The following is an 18,437-nucleotide window of genomic DNA, read 5'->3' as shown; positions in this document are numbered from 1 at the left end:
ACCTCTGTATAAAGGTGACTCACTACCACCTCCTCAATGATAAATAAGCATGGCCACCCACATCCCATGAACTAATATTATATATTTTTGTACTGGTCAACTGAAATCACAGTTGACTATGACTCCAACGAAAGGAACTTTCGGACACTCAGGGAAGCCTCCATCTTGTTATCTCTGAAGAAACACTGTCGACCCAGTGAGCTACAGGAGATCAACTTCCAAGGGTGGATCCTGTAATATTGCCTTGTGGAGCTGCAAAGCACAGACTGCCATCTTCCATCAACTGGGCAGCAGCCCAGAAAAAGGGCTTTGCCAGGTTTGACAGTCTGGTCCCATCAAACTATTTCTCCTGAAACTCCTGTACCGTTGCCTACAAGACTAATTTATCTCTGCATGTTCTTCTCATCGTGGAAGTTATCTCTACTGGAAAAGTAGATTATCCAGCATCAATTTCAACCTGTTGACTTCTGTGAAGAAATACGCCATTGGAGTTTTGATTTTGGACTCACGTGAAGCAATAATTCTTATTTTCCCTGTGGTCTTTATTCTGTGCCTCTTTTTTATCCTCTTTAACTGTATGAATGTAAAAAAGGGAGACTTTGCAAACCTTCTTCCCATGTTTTGAGTGTGTTTAAAGTAAACTAACGTTCTAAATGTATATAATCTCGAGTTTGCTGTGGAGATATTAATAGAAAATTGGATCAGTCTAATACCAGGGAGTTGGGAAATATGCCACTGCTTACAAAGAGGAAAATCAAAAATCAAAATACCTTTCTGTTTATGGATGGAAAGGCATCATTGTATAAAAATGATGCCCATCTCGCTTGCTGTGATTCCGATGTTGATAAATGCTACAGCTCTCCTGCAATGTATGTCAGTCATCTGACAACGTGATTCCTGTAGTACACCCTGACAGATATTAGAGATTCCCCATAGCTGCCTGAAGTGTGTTTGTTCATAGATTACATAGATTACATAGAACATACAGTGCAGAAGGAGGCCATTCGGCCCATCGAGTCTGCACCGACCCACATTAATCCCTCACTTCCACCCTATCCCCGCAACCCAATAACCCCTCCCAACCCTTATGGACACTACGGGCAATTTTTAGCATGGCCAATCCACCTAACCTGCACGTCTTTGGACTGTGGGAGGAAACCGGAGCACCCGGAGGAAACCCACGCAGACACGGGGAGAACGTGCAGACTCCGCACAGACAGTGACCCAGCGGGGAATCGAACCTGGGACCCTGGCGCTGTGAAGCCACAGTGCTATCCACTTGTGCTACCGTGCTGCCCATGATTCATGAAACATGATTATGGTTGTCACCTTCATAGTTACAGAGAGAGAGAGAGAACTGTAGGGAAATAGATATGACTGCACATCCTCATGAAGTATGTGGCAGAACTGCCTTATAGCCTCTTTGGAGAATCACTTTTCTTATACTGTGTGCCTCACTAAGGTGTTTGTATGACACATATTGCTTTTCTGGTCTAATGGTATCTGGTGGATTCCATCTGCCTTAAATGCTGCTGGACTGTTCTTTCTCCATCCTATACTGTTCCTCTTCCTCCTCCAATGACATGCTTGCTCCCTGAAAAGCTTTACTTTGGGTGAAGTTAGCCATGATAATTCTCCACTGGTTTTGCTGTCAAAAGCAGTGAACAGCAAGTCCACATCTGTGTAAGCATGTTGCTAAAATTGTCACTGCAAAACTTTGTTCCCACTTCAGAAATCATTGTTAAACTTCGCCATATTCTTCAGACTCAGGAAGTACATGCAGCTCCCTCAGCTGATCCTGGCAATAGCTGCAGTTTAAATGTCAGCTTAATTGAACCAAACACGTAGCACTGCTGCCTCACGGCGTCGAGAACCCAGGTTCAATCCCGGCCCTGGGTCACTCTCCGTGTGGAGTTTGTACATTCTCCCCCTGTCTGCGTGGGTCTCACCCCCACAACCCAAAAGATGTGCATGGTAGGCCACACTAAATTGCCCCTTAATTGAAAAAACAAAATTGACCCAAATTCATTGTGTGGGTAAAAGTGGGAAACTTAGAGCTATGGCACCACTGGCCACGTAATGATAAATATCAGGGAGCTCACTCGACATTTAGTGGCAGGTTACAGTAAGAAACAAATAAATGAGAGAACCTTTGGGGAAATTTGGGAGTTATGGTGATGGTGGGATCAAATTAGATGGGGAAATTACTTCCACGCCTTTTGCTGCTGAAGCAACTTACTTGCGCTGATTAGATGTGAATATTATGCCAAAGACGTGTGGAAATTCAAAGTCTCATTTTACCCAATTACAAATAAGTATTGTGAATATTTAGCAGAACTGTTTGTAAATAGAGAAAAATATGTCATCAGTATAATTGCCTGGATGCTGTTGATATACCTAGGGGAATTCAGTACATTGCATCTTCTCAGCCTGCATAATCCAAATGCAGCTCTCAGATTCATAGCATTGACAAAAATATCAAAGCTTGTTTTTTAGGGAAATGGTAAGACCTTGAAGCAAAAACATTAATGAAGGCATTAAAAGACAAAAAATATTTCACTGATACACTCAACCATGTTACTGTAAATATTTAGGGTTATTTTGTTTAAACCCTTACTCTGACATGGGGATAAATTAACTTCAGAAAATATTTTGGTGGATTTGTAGGAACCAGAACCAACGAGAGCAACTTGGACTAAATGTTTTGCTCATCTGAAAAGCCTGTTCACCATCTACAAGACACAAGTCAGGAGTGTAATGGAACAATCTCCACTTGGCTGGATTTGTGTAGCTCCAATAGTACTCAAGAAGTTCAGTACCACCCAAGAAAAAGCTGTCCATCCGATCAGCACACCAACCATCCCCTTAAGCATTCACTCAAGCACACACTAACATTAGTATGTATCATATCCAAGATGCACTGCAGCAACTCACCAAGTGTATATCAACAGCAACTTCCTAACCTGTGACCTCTACCCCTTAGAAGGTATGGGCAGCAAGGAACATGGGAACTCCACCACTTACTCTAGGAGAGGGTGGTCAGACCAGAGCAGAGGATGGGAAAGTCAGTGACAAATTTAGAGGGTCAAAAAATATTATAAATGAGAACGCAAAATTTCTCATGTAAAAATGTTGATGTAAAACTTAATAAAGGATTAATAACAGGAAGTCAAGTTGCACAGACAGGAAATGTGCACATATTTAATTTTTAATAATATATACTTATAGAGAGAAATATTTACGAACCTAGTTGGTGAGAAACGTCTTCATTTTTTAAAAGAAATATGGAAAGAGTATTTTCGTACCAAATGTATTTGCATACAGACTTAGAAATTTCAACTTTCTTACTCTTCAGAATGCTGCCATGCAGTCTTCATACCCTGTTGATGTTCTACACAGCAATGCAGCAGCCTGGCACTGCACTGCTACAGATGAATCCAAAAAGTCTGAAGTTAACTTGGAAACTGTCTTTCAGATAGTGGATGAATTAAGGGCATCTCCAAAACTTCAGCTGGTGAAAATGGATGCCGTAGAGAACACAACACAAATGCAACAATCGCAGGGCACCCATCAGGCTCCCACCACTCCAACATATACTGGTAATGCAGCAGCCAACGTTCAGTCTATGGAAATTGAGTCTCTCACTTCTACAGTCTCAGAGATTAAGTCATTTGTAGTAGCAGCAGACCAGCCACTTACCTGTTCACTGACAGCTGCTGATAGTGTGCACTCAGCTCCCACACAGCCATCTAAGAGTACAACCACTGTAAGCATTGTACCAGAATCAGTACCTTCTGAGCAGTGCCCATCAGAAAGAGAGATGCATAAGCTGTGTCATAATACATCTCTCCATCCTATTGTGTTTGTTGAGGATGGACCAGAATCCAACTCTGAAAGTGTAAGTTATACTAGAAACATATATTTATATCTGATAGATAAAATAAGTCATATACTGTATCAAAATGATGAGTATATTTAATAATGTTTAGCAGCAGTTAATAATCTAATAGTTAACACCTTTATAATGGTAAACTGTCACCATAAAGATGTCATGAAAATTTTTTAGAACCAGTAGTGTTTCATACTGAATATCAATCTTGTGCTTCTTTTCTGAAAAGATATATGCATTCTGCACATACTGATCTAAATAAAAGATATCATTTAAGATTTCAGTAGAATCTAATAAGCACCATGCTGTTAATGCCTGAAAGGACGAGATTAAGTGCATCGGCATCTGTGAGAGTGTAATAATAGGAGAACCTTGACACCTCACATCGATCAATGAAATTCAGATTATAGATGAACATTAAATCAACGTTAGCATTTGGTTTCCCTCTTTCACGTTCTGATCAAAACTAACATTTTCTTTATAAATCTGATTTATAGTTAATGGGACTAAAATACTTGAGCAGTAAAGAACATCTAAAAGAGTACCTTTGGCTCACCTTAGATAATAACATAATTGGGATACAAATTACTATCAAGAATAGTGGATGGACAAGTAATGTGTTCATATGACATTGTCACTGCACTATTTAATGAAGGCAATAACCTATTCAAAATACATTAATTATGGTGAGGTGAGAATGATTTCCTTTGATGTCAAAGCAGCATTTGACCGAGTGTAGCATCAAGGAGCTCGAGCAATATTGAAGTCAGTGTGAAAACCCTCCACTATTTGGAGTCAGAAGAAAATGATTATGGTGGTTGGAGGCCAACCATTTCAGCCCCAGGACATTACTGCAGGAGTTCCTCAAGATAGTGTCCTAGGTCCAACCATCTTCAGATGCTTCGTCAATGACCTTCATAGCATCATAAGATCAGAAGTGGGGATGTTCACTTATTCAATACCAGTTGTAAGTCCACAGATAATGAAGCAGTCTGTCTCTGCATGCTGCAAGACCTGGACAACATTCAGGCTTCGGATAAGTTAAGTGGCAAGTAAAATTTACGCTACCCAAGTGCCAAAGAATGACCATCAACAAGATAAAATTTAACCATCTCCCTTTAACCTTTAACAGTATTACCATTGCTGAATCCCCCATTCTCAACATCTTTTGGGGGTGAAGGGGGCTGGGTTATCATTGATCGGAAACTTAACTGAATCAGCCATACTGTGACTACGAGAGCACCTTGGACTAAATGTTTTGCTCATCTCAAAAGCCTGTTCACCATCTACAAGACACAAGTCAGGAGTGCAATGGAATAATCTCCACTTGGCTGGATTTGTGTAGCTCCAATAATACTCAAGAAGTTCAGTACCACCCAAGAAAAAGCTGTCCATCTGATCAGCACACCATCCATCCCCTTAAACATTCATTCAAGCACACACTAACATTAGTATGTATCATATCCAAGATGCAGCAACTCAACAAGTGTATATCAACAGCACCTTCCTAACCTGTGACCTCTACCCCTTAGAAGGGTATGGGCAGCAAGGAACATGGGAACTCCACCACTTACAAGTTCCTCTCCAAGGCACACAGCATCCTGACATAGAACTGTATTGTCATTCCTTCACTGTCCCTGGAGTCAGCCCGGAGAGGTATCAGTCCAGGAGAAGGGAAGTTGGACAGGAAGGGGGTCTCAGTCTAGGAGAGGGTTGTCAGACCGTAGCAGAGGATGGGAAAGTCAGTCCGGCAGAAGTCAGGGTAAGATCAGGAGAGTGAGTGATCAGACCGAAAAGGGGGGGGGGGGGGGGGATCTGTCCAAGAGAGGAGCATGTCAGTCCAGAAGGGGGAGTGTCAATCCGGGGGAGGGGACTCAGACCAGAGGGGAGGGTCAGGCAAAAGTAGAGGGGGGAGAGTCAGTCCCGGAGGGGGAGTGTTAGCCCAGGAGGGGGGTGCCATCCAGAAAGGGGGAGTCAGTCCGGGAGGTGGGGATCGAACTAGAGGGGATGTTAAATCCGGGAAGTGGGTATCAGTCTAGGAGGGGGGAGTCGTACTGGGAGATGTAGTTAGACTGGGTCACACTGGGCCAGCGGGGAGGGGGGGGGCAGGTGAGGGGTTTGGGTTGTGGGGGACAGTGGAGACTGGATCGGGACGGGAGATTGGGCCGAGGGAGGTAGTGAAGATCGGGCCAGAGGAGGTGTCGGGTCGCAAGGGAGTGGTTGGGTCCAGCACAGGGGTGTGCTGGGACCCTTGGGGGGTCATGTGTGTGGGGGTGACCCGTGTGAGGCTCGATCTAGGTTGTTTAAATAGTTTCTCTGGAGTTAGAAACGATTTTCTACCTCTAACTGTTTCAGAATGACTATCAGGGTAAAACTGGCAGAACCACCTGATGTAAGTGATTTAAATTGCATCTGTCAGATGACTCCGAGCCCAGCGCAATTGTCCAGAGGAAGTTAGCACTTCTGGGCAATTGCTGGGTAAACCCTTACATAGGAGCACCCTAGAGGGATTACCCAGCATGCCATGGAGTACCCCTTAAATATGACACTGGGGAACCAGGATGTTATGGGCCTCTGTTCCATTAGCAGGTAGAACATTGTCATTAGCATGTGTTATATGTTCATCCACTATTATAGTAAACCATACTTTCTTGTGAAATAAAACAAAAAGAAAGCAATTAATGATGGAAATGCACGTGAGCATTGAAAAACAACCGCATCTTCACTTCAGGTATATACCCTGTTTGCTTGCAAGCAATTTACCTGAAAAGAAAATGGACCGATTTCAGTGAAACTTGCCACACAAGGTAGGGCCTAAGGAAGAAATCATTAGTTTTTGATGAACACTCAGATCCGGATCCTGGAATTTTTAAAAGAGTCCATTAACCTTGGGAGATAGGCCAAACTGACTTTTTACCTCTGCTATTGAAGGTGAGCAGATAATGTTTTAACCCTTGTTTTTCAATCTAATTGTCTGTAAACAATATTAAAAACAAATGGACTGTTTTCAATGGAACATGGTACACAGGTATGATATGGCCCAAGGAAGAACCGGTTATTTTTTGGCGAAGATGCAGATGCGGATCCGGATCCTGGAATTTGTTAACATTGGCAGATAGGGAAAAATCACTTGTTTTACAATGTTTAGCGTGTTTTATTTAGACTGTTGTTGATTGTTTTAGAATGTTGTGAATTGTTCAGCTGCTGTGGAATAATTTGTCACAGCTGTCAAAATATGAACATAGTTTTCAGAGCAGGTCATTTGATTTGGATTGGTCTGAAGCCTCCTTAGTGAGATGGAACTTCTCAATAATAAGATTTATTTTTTCAGTTTTGTAGTTACAAGGCATCAACCAGGCAGGGAAAAGCCTCAAAGAAGAACTGTGAACCTGTAATAACATTGTGTGGCAGACATATGCACTCTACTGAGTGCCCTCTTCACATGTTAAAATATGTTTCTCCAGCATTTCCCTTTTTATTTTGTTGTCCTTAATTTGCAGTATGACCTTTTGCCTGACAAAAAAGTTTATCTGAATTCAATTTCACTATCCTAAACATTGTTTACTTGTCTTTTCTCTTTACATATGTTGATGCTTGAACTGTGTAATTCAAGCATTTTTCATGTCATTTAACTAAAGTCACAGGAATTGAAATATAATAACAATTTCAAGAGGAGAATACCTTCAGTCTAATACTCACATACCCACAGTGCATTTGTAATAACACTGAATCTCATTAGTTGACAACAAATTTGCTGGTCCCTTATACAATCATAGGTCAGGGCTTTCTGGTCCCCGCAGCCCTTTGGATGGTCCATTAGATTTTCCATTCTGCCTACAACAATCCCCATTACAACATAATAATAATCTTTATTATCACAAGTAGGCTTACATTAACACGGCAATGAAGTTACTGTGAAAAGCCCCTAGTCGCCACATTCCGGCGCCTGTTCAGGTAAATTGAGGGAGACTTCACAATGTCCAAATTACCTAACAGCACGTCTTTCGGGACTTGTGGGAGGAAACCGGAGCACCTGGAGGAAACCCACACAGACACAGGGAGAACGGGCAGACTCCGCACATACCGTGACCCAAGCTGGGAATCGAACCTGGGACCCTGTGAAGCAATAGTGCTAACCACTGTGCTACCGTGCTTTATCTCTGTTGGCATTCATAAAACTATACTTAGTTGTCTATTGCTTCTCATCTATAAGTTGCCTCTCAGTGACACCATCCAAGACATGATTTTGCATTCCACATGTACATTGATGACGCACAGCTATATCTCTCCACAACATATGTTGACCTTTTAGCTGACTCTATTAGCATACTACCTGTCTGACATCTAGTTCCAGACGAATCACAATTTTGTTCAATTAAATATTGGAGCCATTACTTTTTACTCCAACCACAAACTCCACCCTTTCGCCACCAATTTCATCCTGCTCACAACTGATATTTTTCACAACTTAGCATCCTGTTTAGCTCTGAGCTGGCCTTCAAGCCCCATATCAATTCCAGCTCAAAGACCACTTGCATCCATTCCATAACGTCTTTGCCCATGCCTTAACTCATCTGGCATTGAAACCCTCTTCCATCCAGACTCAAATATTATGTTCTTATTGCTGATTCCTCATCTTCCCTTGATCTCATCCAAAGCTCTACTGCCTATATGCTGCACAGCATCAAGTACCACTGACCCATCTCATGTTGTCGCTAATCTACAGTGTCTTCCTGCGCATCAATGCCTTGCTATTAAAATCCTTGTCCTTGTGTTCAAATTATTCTGCGGTTTTGCCCCTTTTTCTCTTTGGACCAGAAGCTCCAGGTGTAAGTCCTATTCCAGGACTTGATGGCCACGGAAGGTGTTTATAACGTGGCAAACAGGTTGATTATCAATCTGTAAATTCTTCCAATACACCTGAAGGCAGACAATAAAAGAGTGGGGGTAGTTGGTGGGGGATAGGGAGAGAGTTTCCTGGTTAGTCATACTGCAGAAGGCAATGGCAAATCACTGTATTACTTTGCCAAACATAATCATGAACAAAGCCAATGGAAGTCCATGGTTGCCAATGCCCTCTTCAGGCATGGTATCTGAAGGACAGGGAGGATTGGTCAGCGAGAGGACTCTGTGGTGCATGGAGGCCTCCATCAAGAGTCTGATGGATGCTGACTGAGCTTACGAGGTAACACAGATGGAAGTTCCACAACATTCCAGTGCTCCAATGGAAGCTCAGGCAGAAGCCATGAGGTGCATACATGCTGCATGCAGGGCTAGATTGTGCTTTTGTGGTGGAAGATCACAAAGGGACATGGAGGCACTCACAGCAGTCCAGCAATTTGTACTCCAGCAATTACTGGTATTTCCGTGGTGCCACCTTGTGTGAGTGACGATGTGGAACCTGAACTTAGGATAGAAGAATTCCTGCTCCCATCCCTGCCACTGCACTAGTGTTGCTTATCAGCCAGCCATCCCAGAGTGCTGTTTACCTTACCAAAGTGGTATGGTCTGAAGCTGGACCCTGAATGTTCAAAACTACTTAAAGTCATATTGCAAGACAGTAGTCACTTTCAGCCCTCGGGTAGGAAAAAGTACTCACAAAACATGCATTAAGGGAATTTGTAAGTGTGAATAGCTCATTTCTATTTGGTTGGATGTGTATTTGGATAAAGATGTCAATAAAAAAGTTTTTGTGGATGGTAGCCAAGGGGACTTTGAGAAAAGATGTATTGTTTGGAATGGTGGATTTATGGCATTCAACGGAAGTAATTTGATAGAAGCGGAGTCTGGGAAGGTAATCTTTGACATTGAAGGGGTTGAGGATGTATCTTCCTCGCCACCCCTTCTTCCTCCTATGATGTATTGGGTGTTCTGGATTCGTGGAACACATACAGGCCACCAACACTTAAAATAGTGCAACACTATTTTATTGAGTTATAAACTGTTGAACATACTTTCACTGTGGGTTAACATGATGTTAGATTAAACTAAAGACCTATGCCTGTCCGAATCAGTCTATGCACTGAGCACATGGTGAGGACCTGTGCTGTAAGCTGTAAGCTCTGTCCTTGTAGGAGGCTGCATCCCGAATGAGCGGGAACTCTTATGCCCCCTGTCTTTATAGTGAGTGTACTCTAACTGGTGATTGGCTGTGGTGCTGTGTGTGTTGATTGGTCTTGCTGTGTGTCCATCAGTGTGTGTGTATCTGCACCATGATATACTGGTGTATATCATGACATCCTATTCTTACTATTCCTCTTCCTTCTCTTTCCTCTTCCATGGTAGCCTCTGGATTCTTGGAGGTATTGGGTACGCCCTAATAGTGGCAATATTATATATGACATAAGTATGACATATGATCACGCAACCATGTGATCCTGGTCTCCTGGAAAAGTCACATGCCATGGCACCCTGTTTCTCTTTGCTGAGGGAAAATACAATGTATCTTCCATTTCTGGAATAGATTACCTCTATGACCTTATAAATGCTCCAATAGACAGCAAACTGGGAAATGTTTGCAGTGTCATCCACTCGCAGCTGGCCAGACCCAAATGCATAAAAGTTCACTGCCAGAGTGACCTTTATGAACACTGGCAGAGCTATTTTCTATATGATAGAAAGTTATAGGTCAGATTACAGGACGTGACACAGTTGCTGTGCTAAGCATATCATTTTAAGTATGTAAATAAATTCACCATCGTCAATGACAGCTTCCTTATGAGTTATAACACGGAACATTAAAATGCAGGTAGATCAAGCAATTGAAAAAGCAAATGGCATGTTGGCCTTTATTGCAAACATTTTGTCTTTAGTTCAGGATCCACATTGGGTTTCTTTAAGGTTTGCCTGTTACCCTAAGAATGTTACCATAGGCTGTTATTTGTAAAAAAGCATTCTTATTTATTTACAGATGTATATATCATAATACTTTACACAAAGTTGTAGTTCTGCTTCACGCCAGATCTCAGTCACTTAATTATCTAACATTGCATCATGGTTACAACAATGTCAGATACTCCTGATGTTAACCTTTTACTCCCAAGTCTTTATCTCAATATCTCACCCAAAATCTCAAACTTCACGTTAGTCTGTGTGGTGCCTTAACCAATCTCGCTGCTCTAGCCCTGATTTCATTTTGAGGTTGAGGACAAACTGCACTCATTGTTCAAGAGGAGTTTTTCCACTTGAGTAGTTGTAGAAGTTCCTTGTCTCCATCCAGTTCTATGTCCAAGATTCCATTGGTTCCCTTCCCAATTATGTAAAGTTCCTTCTGATATTTTCCTGCTCCATCTCAATTCTATAATATCTCGGTCGTGGAGCTTTTCTATTACAATATCTTCTTTCTGTTGATCTTGTGTCTACACCCTCTCCCCAGGCTGTAGCACCTGCAAGTCTCGTGCTCTGTGCCTGAAGTTGAAATTACAAACTTGACTATCTCTTTCCTTCTCCTGATATTTCTCACGATCATCTGCGGTAGTGTTAGGTTGTGGTGTTTGTTGTAGAACTAGAAGTTGTGTTCACAGCCGTCTTACCATCAATAGTTCTGACGGTGGGAACCTGTTTTTTAGTGGTGAGGTTCTGTAGTTAAGAAGTGCTAAATTAATACTTTTGTTCATTTTTGTCAATTCCTTGATTTTTCAAACTTCTCCTTCTGCTACTCTGGTCGACTTAGCATAGCTAAGCAAAGTAGTCACATGAATGAAGCCACACTGTTGAACAAGGTTGTGGAATAGTTCATCAGCAAACTGAGGACTGTTGTCTGATACCAAAGCACCTAGAATGTCATATGTTATGAAGATTCTTTTCAGTGATGCAATGACTGCCTTGGCCATTATGCTGTGCAGTCTTCTGACTTCAAATCGCCTGGATTCATAACCGATGAAGATAATTAAAACTTTGTTTTTAAGCACAAATACATCCATTCCCAGGCATTGCTATGACCTTGACAGAAAAGTGGAGGGTGGCAGTGGTTTGCACTGCTCTGGGGCTATTCACTGCACACATAAGACAATTTCTGATTAACTGTTCAATAGACTCACTGATGTTGGCCCACCAAACTGACTGCCATGCTCTTGCTCGAAATCCCACATGACCTTGATGTATTTTTTGGAGAATTTTGAATTGAAGCATTTTAGAAATGATCAGTTTGTTGTTAAGAAGTAATAAATTATCAATGATACTGAGATGTTTTCTCTGTACAAATACAGGCAAAGTATTCGGTTGTTAAAAGCATAATCCGGCCACCCTTCTGGCAATACTCTTATTTTGGGGTTATGATATGCAACTGGCAATCGGGGGCTGATGCACTTTCAATTATGACGAGACGAGAGTAGAGAGTAATCGAGGCTTTATTACACAGAGATGTGTGGCCTCCTACAGCTGCTGCCGAAATGGCTGCAGCTCGGAGAGTACACACATTTATACTCCGTGTTGTGGAAAAAACTAGCCAACACTTCGAGGTTTCGCAAAGGTCTTTTATTATAACACGAAGTTCGTGAAGGGAGTTAGAGTGACCACCGTCCTTCTAATTGTCCTCCCCTTACAAGAGTGTAGCAGTACTTTATATGGTTTAATAAGCAATATTATGGAAAAACGAGGCATTCCTTTGATAAGCCCAGACACAGACAAGCGAACAGAGTTAAACAACAGGCCTTGAATTCCAGCCTAAGGACAATAATAATCGTCTACTCTCAGCAAAATGTGCAGCTGTGCACTTGTTTACATAGTCTGGCCTTCTGCCTATTACATGCAGAACTTCTTGACTGAAATAAAGCTAATATATCCATAATGCTTTGCCAAATGCCTATTGCCATGAAATATAGTCAGGCAGCCAGGTAAGAAGTACAGGGTATTAAGGCAACTAATCCGACAACTAAAGTTCCTTCTACACTCCGCCTACTGGGCGGAACCAGCAGGCAGGGATCTACCCCCGTACCTGTAGTACAGGGGCCTTACCGTAATACCCTCGTATGCAGTGCAATATCTACAATATAATACAACAGTGGTGACTACCACATTCACCCCCTGTTAAAAATGAGTCCAGCGGGGGTGGTGGAAAACTATTTACATACAGATTGTCATTAAAATTTCAGAGAAGGTTACAAATTTAGACAGTCGGGCGCCTATATCCGTCGTTGAGGCGCCGCAGTGCTGGTGGCAAGACAGGCATCGGCTCGGTGGTCGGTGACTCCGGGAGCGTGTCGACATCCTCTTCATCCCCGGGTGGGACCAAGGGGAGGACAGATTGTCCTGGAGCGGGGCTGAGGTGGGGTGCGCTGGGGGAAGGGAGGGTGGCGCTGGGGCAGAGGGAGGGGTGTGTGGGGACCCAGCTGGTGCCAGGTCCCTGAGGGAGACTGTGTCTTGGCGGCCATCGGGGTACGCTACGTAGGTGTACTGCGGGTTTGCGTGGAGTAGCTGTACCCTCTCAACCAACAGGTCTGCCTTGTGGAGCCGCACGTGCTTGCGGAGGAGAACGGGTCCTGGAGCTGCCAGCCATGTTGGGAGCGAAACCCCGAAGATGGACTTCCTGGTGAAGGCAAAGAGACGTTCATGGGGGGTTTTGTTAGTCGCTGTGCACAGGAGCGACCGAATGGAGTAAAGTGCGCCAGGGAGAACCTCCTGACAGCGGGAGACCGGGAGATTTCTGGACCGTAGGGCCAGCTAGACGGCCTTCCAGACCGTCCCATTCTCCCGCTCCACCTGCCCGTTTCCCCGGGGGTTGTAGCTGGTCGTCCTGCCCGAGGCAATGCCCCTGTTGAGCAGGTACTGGCGCAGCTCATCGCTCATAAATGAGGATCCCCGGTCGCTGTGGTCGTAGGCGGGGAAACCGAACAGAGCGAAGATGGTGTTGAGGGCTTTGATGACGGTGGCAGACGTCATATCGGGGCATGAAAGGGGAATCTGGAATATTCGTCGACCATATTGAGAAAATACGTGTTGCGGTCGGTGGAGGCGAGGGGCCCTTTGAAGTCCATGCTGAGGCATTCAAAGGGGCATGAGGCCTTCACCAGGCGTGCACAGTCTAGCTGGTAGAAGTGCAGTTTACACTCTGCGCAAACCTGGCAGTCTCTGGTGACAGCCCTGACTTCCTCGATGGAGTAGGGCAGATTGTGGGCCTTAATGAAGTGATAAAAGCGAGTGACCCCTGGGTGACAGAGGTCGTTGTGCAGGGTCCGGAGTCGGTCCACTTGTGCGCTGGCACATGTACCTCGGGACAGGGCATCGGGGGGCTCGTTGAGCTTACCGGGGCGATACAAAATCTCGTAATTAAAGGTGGAGAGCTCAATCCTCCACCGCAAGATCTTATCATTTTTGATCTTACCCCGCTGTGTGTTGTTAAACATGAAGGCAACCGGCCGTTGGTCTGTTAGGAGAGTGAATCTTCTGCCGGCCAGGTAATGCCTCCAGTGCCACACAGCTTCAACGATAGCCTGGGCCTCCTTTTCGACGGAGGAGTGCCGAATTTCGGAGGCATGGAGGGTGCGGGAAAAGAATGCCACGGGCCTGCCTGCCTGGTTGACGGTGACGGCCAGAGCGACGCCTGATGCATTGCTCTCGACTTGGAAGGGGAGCGTCTCATTGACCGCGTGCATCGTGGTCTTGGCGATGTCGGCCTTGATATGGTTGAAGGCCTGGTGAGCCTCGGCCGTCAGTGGGAACCTGGTGGAGTGGATGAGTGAGCAGGCCTTGTCCGCATAGTTAGGGACCCACTCAGTGTAGAAGCGCATAAAGACTCCCGAGAGACGAATAGAGGTGAAGTCGATGAGGCTTTATTAAGCGTGACTTGTTCCCCGCAGTTCAGCAACAGACTGGCCTGCGGGGGAGAACTCGTGGTTCTTATAAACCAGGGCCGAGGATCTGTCAGCCAATGACATCACGGCTTCACAGTCCCACCTGACCCCTAATGCATACTACCACATTCACCCCTTGTTAAAAATGAACCCGGCGGGGTGGTGCTTCGCATGGTGGTAGGGGTTTACAAGGCTGGTCCTGGGAGGAGAAAAAACTTTTGCATGTCATCACTGTGCCCTACACTGGGCTATGTACAGGGTTTTTTTTGTTTTGAACTATTTACAGTATTCGTAAGAGGGAAAAAGGAAAAAAAAATTCTCGTTAAAGTCCACAACATTCTAGTGTTACACCGATGCCACGAGTCGGTCGGGCGGTCTGGTCGTCCTTGTCGATCGCCTCAGCCCCGGTGGTGGTGGTGCTTGTTCCAGTGTTGTCGTCTCCGGGAGCTTTACGGTTTCTGCTTCAGCTTCACTTCTGGTCGGACCTGGGAGGAGGAACGATCCTCCCGGGAAGGGGGCGGTCGCGGGGTGCGCCGGTGGCAGGGAGGGGGTGATTGGTGTCGAGAGGGTGTGCGTGTTGCCGGCGGGCGCCAGATCTCGCAGGGAGACCGTGTCCTGTCGGCCGTCGGGGTACTCCACGTAGGCGTACTGCGGGTTCGCGTGGAGGAGGTGAACCCTCTCAACCAACGGGTCCGACTTGTGCGCCCGCACATGTTTCCGGAGCAAGATGGGTCCGGGGGCCGCCAGCCAGGTCGGCAGCGACGTTCCAGAGGAGGACTTCCTGGGGAAGACAAGGAGGCGCTCATGCGGCGTTTGGTTAGTGGTGGTACACAGTAGCGACCGGATGGAGTGGAGGGCGTCCGGGAGGACCTCCTGCCACCGTGAAACTGGGAGGTCCCTGGACCGTAGGGCCAGTAGGACGGTCTTCCAGACCGTGCCGTTCTCCCTCTCTACTTGCCCGTTCCCCCGGGGGTTGTAGCTGGTCGTCCTGCTCGAGGCTATACCCTTGCTGAGCAGGAACTGGCGCAGCTCGTCACTCATGAAGGAGGACCCCCTGTCGCTATGGACGTATGCGGGGCAACCGAACTGTGTGAATATGGTGTTAAGGGCTTTAATGACTGTGGCCGCTGTCATGTCAGGGCAGGGGATGGCGAAGGGGAAACGGGAGTACTCGTCCACCACGTTCAGGAAGTATGTGTTGCGGTCGGTGGAGGGGAGGGGCCCTTTGAAATCCAGACTGAGGCGTTCAAAGGGACGGGAGGCCTTGATCAGGTGCGCACTATCCGGCCTGAAAAAATGCGGTTTGCACTCTGCGCAGATGTGGCAGTTCCTTGTGACTGTACGGGCCTCCTCCACGGAGTAGGGGAGGTTGCGGGACTTTATAAAATGGTAGAACCGAGTGACCCCCGGGTGGCAGAGGTCCTCGTGGAGGGTTTGGAGATGGTTAATTTGTGCGTTGGCACATGTGCCGCGGGATAGGGCATCGGACGGCTCGTTCAGCTTTCCGGGACGGTACAAGATCTCATAGTTGAAGGTGGAGAGCTCGATCCTCCACCTTAAGATCTTGTCATTTTTAATTTTGCCCCGCTGTGCATTATCGAACATGAAAGCTACTGACCGTTGGTCAGTGAGGAGAGTGAATCTCCTGCCGGCCAGGTAATGCCTCCAATGTCACACAGCTTCCACTATGGCTTGGGCTTCCTTTTCCACTGAGGAGTGGCGGATTTCTGAGGCGTGGAGGGTTCGGGAGAAAAAGGCCACGGGTCTGCCCGCTTGGTTAAGGGTGGCCACTAGAGCTACATCGGAGGCGTCGCTCTCGACCTGGAAGGGGAGGGACTCGTCGATGGCGCGCATCGTGGCCTTTGCGATATCCGCTTTGATGCGGCTGAAGGCCTGGCAAGCCTCTGTCGACAGAGGGAAGGTCGTGGTCTGTATTAGGGGGCGGGCCTTGTCTGCGCACTGGGGGACCCACTGGGCGTAATATGAAAAGAACCCCAGGCAGCGTTTTAGGGCTTTGGAGCAGTGAGGGAGGGGAAATTCCATGAGGGGGTGCATACGTTCGGGGTCAGGGCCTATTATCCCATTGCGCACTACATATCCCAAGATGGCTAGCCGGTTTGTGCTAAAAACGCACTTGTCCTCGTTGTATGTGAGGTTCAAGGCTTTAGCGGTCTGGAGGAATTTTTGGAGGTTGGCGTCGTGGTCCTGCTGATTGTGGCCACAGATGGTTACGTTGTCGAGATACGGGAACGTGGCCTGCAACCCGTGTTGATCAACCATTCGGTCCATCTCTCGTTGGAAGACCGAGACCCCGTTTGTGACGCCAAATGGGACCCTTAGGAAGTGGTATAATCGCCCGTCTGCCTCGAAGGCTGTGTACTTGCGGTCACTTGGGCGGATGGGGAGCTGATGGTAGGCGGACTTGAGGTCCACGGTGGAGAAGACCTTATATTGGGCAATCCGATTGACCATGTCGGATATGCGGGGGAGAGGGTACGCATCTAGCTGTGTGTACCTGTTGATGGTCTGGCTATAGTCTATGACCATCCTTTGCTTCTCCCCTGTCTTTGGCTCCACCTGTGCTCTCCAGGGACTATTGCTGGCCTGGATTATGCCTTCCTTCAGTAGCCGCTGGACTTCGGACCGAATGAATGTCCGGTCCTGGGCGCTGTACCGTCTGCTCCTAGTGGCGACGGGTTTGCAATCCGGGGTGAGGTTTGCAAACAAGGATGGGGGCTCAACCTTGAGGGTTGCGAGGCCGCAGATAGTGAGTGGGGGTATTGGGCCGCCGAATTGGAAAGTTAGGCTCTGCAGATTGCACTGGAAGTCTAATCTCAGTAATGTGGGCGCGCAGAGTTGGGGAAGGACGTAGAGCCTGTAGCTTTTAAACTCCCTCCCTTGCACCGTTAGGGTCACTATGCAGAAGCCTTTGATCTGTACGGAGTGGGATCCTGCAGCTAGGGAAATCTTTTGCGCACTGGGACGGATGGTCAAAAAACAGCGTGTCGGGGTGGATGAAGCGTTCTGTGCACCCGGAGTCGACCAGGCATGGTGTCTCGTGCCCGTTGATCAGCACCGTTGTTGTCGTCGTCTGGAACGTCCGGGGCCGTGCTTGGTCCAGCGTCATTGAGGCCAGACGTGATCGTAGTGCTTCAGCGTCTTTCTCGAACCCCGTGGAGCCGTCGATGCTGGGGTCCATTGTTGCCGTCCAAGATGGCGGCGGGGGTGAACAAAATGGCCACCCCCATGCATCGCACATGGCTGGGGGGTTGCAAGATGGCGGCGGGGGTGGACAAAATGGCCACCCCCATGCGTCGCACAGGGCTGGGGGGTCCCAAGATTGCGGCGCCCCTCCTCCCCTCATGGTGGCTGGGACCCAAAATGGCGGCGCCTGCGGGTCGCACATGGGGCGCTGGGGGCGTTGGGGAGCGTTTGAAACGCGCAGGACTCCTTCTTCTCCGGGGACAGCGGTGGCCGGGACCCAAAATGGCTGCGCCTGCGGGTCGCACATGGGGCGCTGGGGGGGTTGGGGAGCGTTTGGAACGCGCAGGACTCCTTCTCCGGGGACAGCGGCGACCCCCCGGGACCGGCACACAGCCGCGAAATGGCCCTTTTTCCCGCAGCTCTTGCAAATCGCTGCGCGGGCCGGGCAGCGCTGCCGGGGGTGTTTCGCCTGGCCGCAGAAATAGCAGCGGGCTCCCCCGGGACGCCTTGGCGTCTGAACCGCGCAAGCCTGGGGTGGGGGGGGGGGGGTTTGT

At 47.0% G+C, this 18,437-nt stretch overlaps 1 protein-coding gene across 1 annotated transcript in view; it reads left to right on the top strand.

The window, feature by feature from the left end:
• Nucleotides 1-18,437, top strand: part of hsf5 (heat shock transcription factor family member 5) — a 294,360-nt gene that overhangs the window by 114,083 nt on the left and 161,840 nt on the right. Inside the window, exon 4 of the mRNA XM_072470123.1 lies at nt 3,356-3,898. Coding sequence (XP_072326224.1) covers nt 3,356-3,898 — 543 coding nt within the window. The remainder of the gene's footprint in view (nt 1-3,355; nt 3,899-18,437) is intronic.

Source organism: Scyliorhinus torazame, chromosome 12 (genome assembly GCF_047496885.1).
Source record: "Scyliorhinus torazame isolate Kashiwa2021f chromosome 12, sScyTor2.1, whole genome shotgun sequence".
In the NCBI taxonomy this organism is placed as follows: Eukaryota; Metazoa; Chordata; class Chondrichthyes; order Carcharhiniformes; family Scyliorhinidae; genus Scyliorhinus; species Scyliorhinus torazame.
Note: the sequence above shows the minus strand (reverse complement) of the source record. Positions and strands in the feature narration are given on the sequence as shown.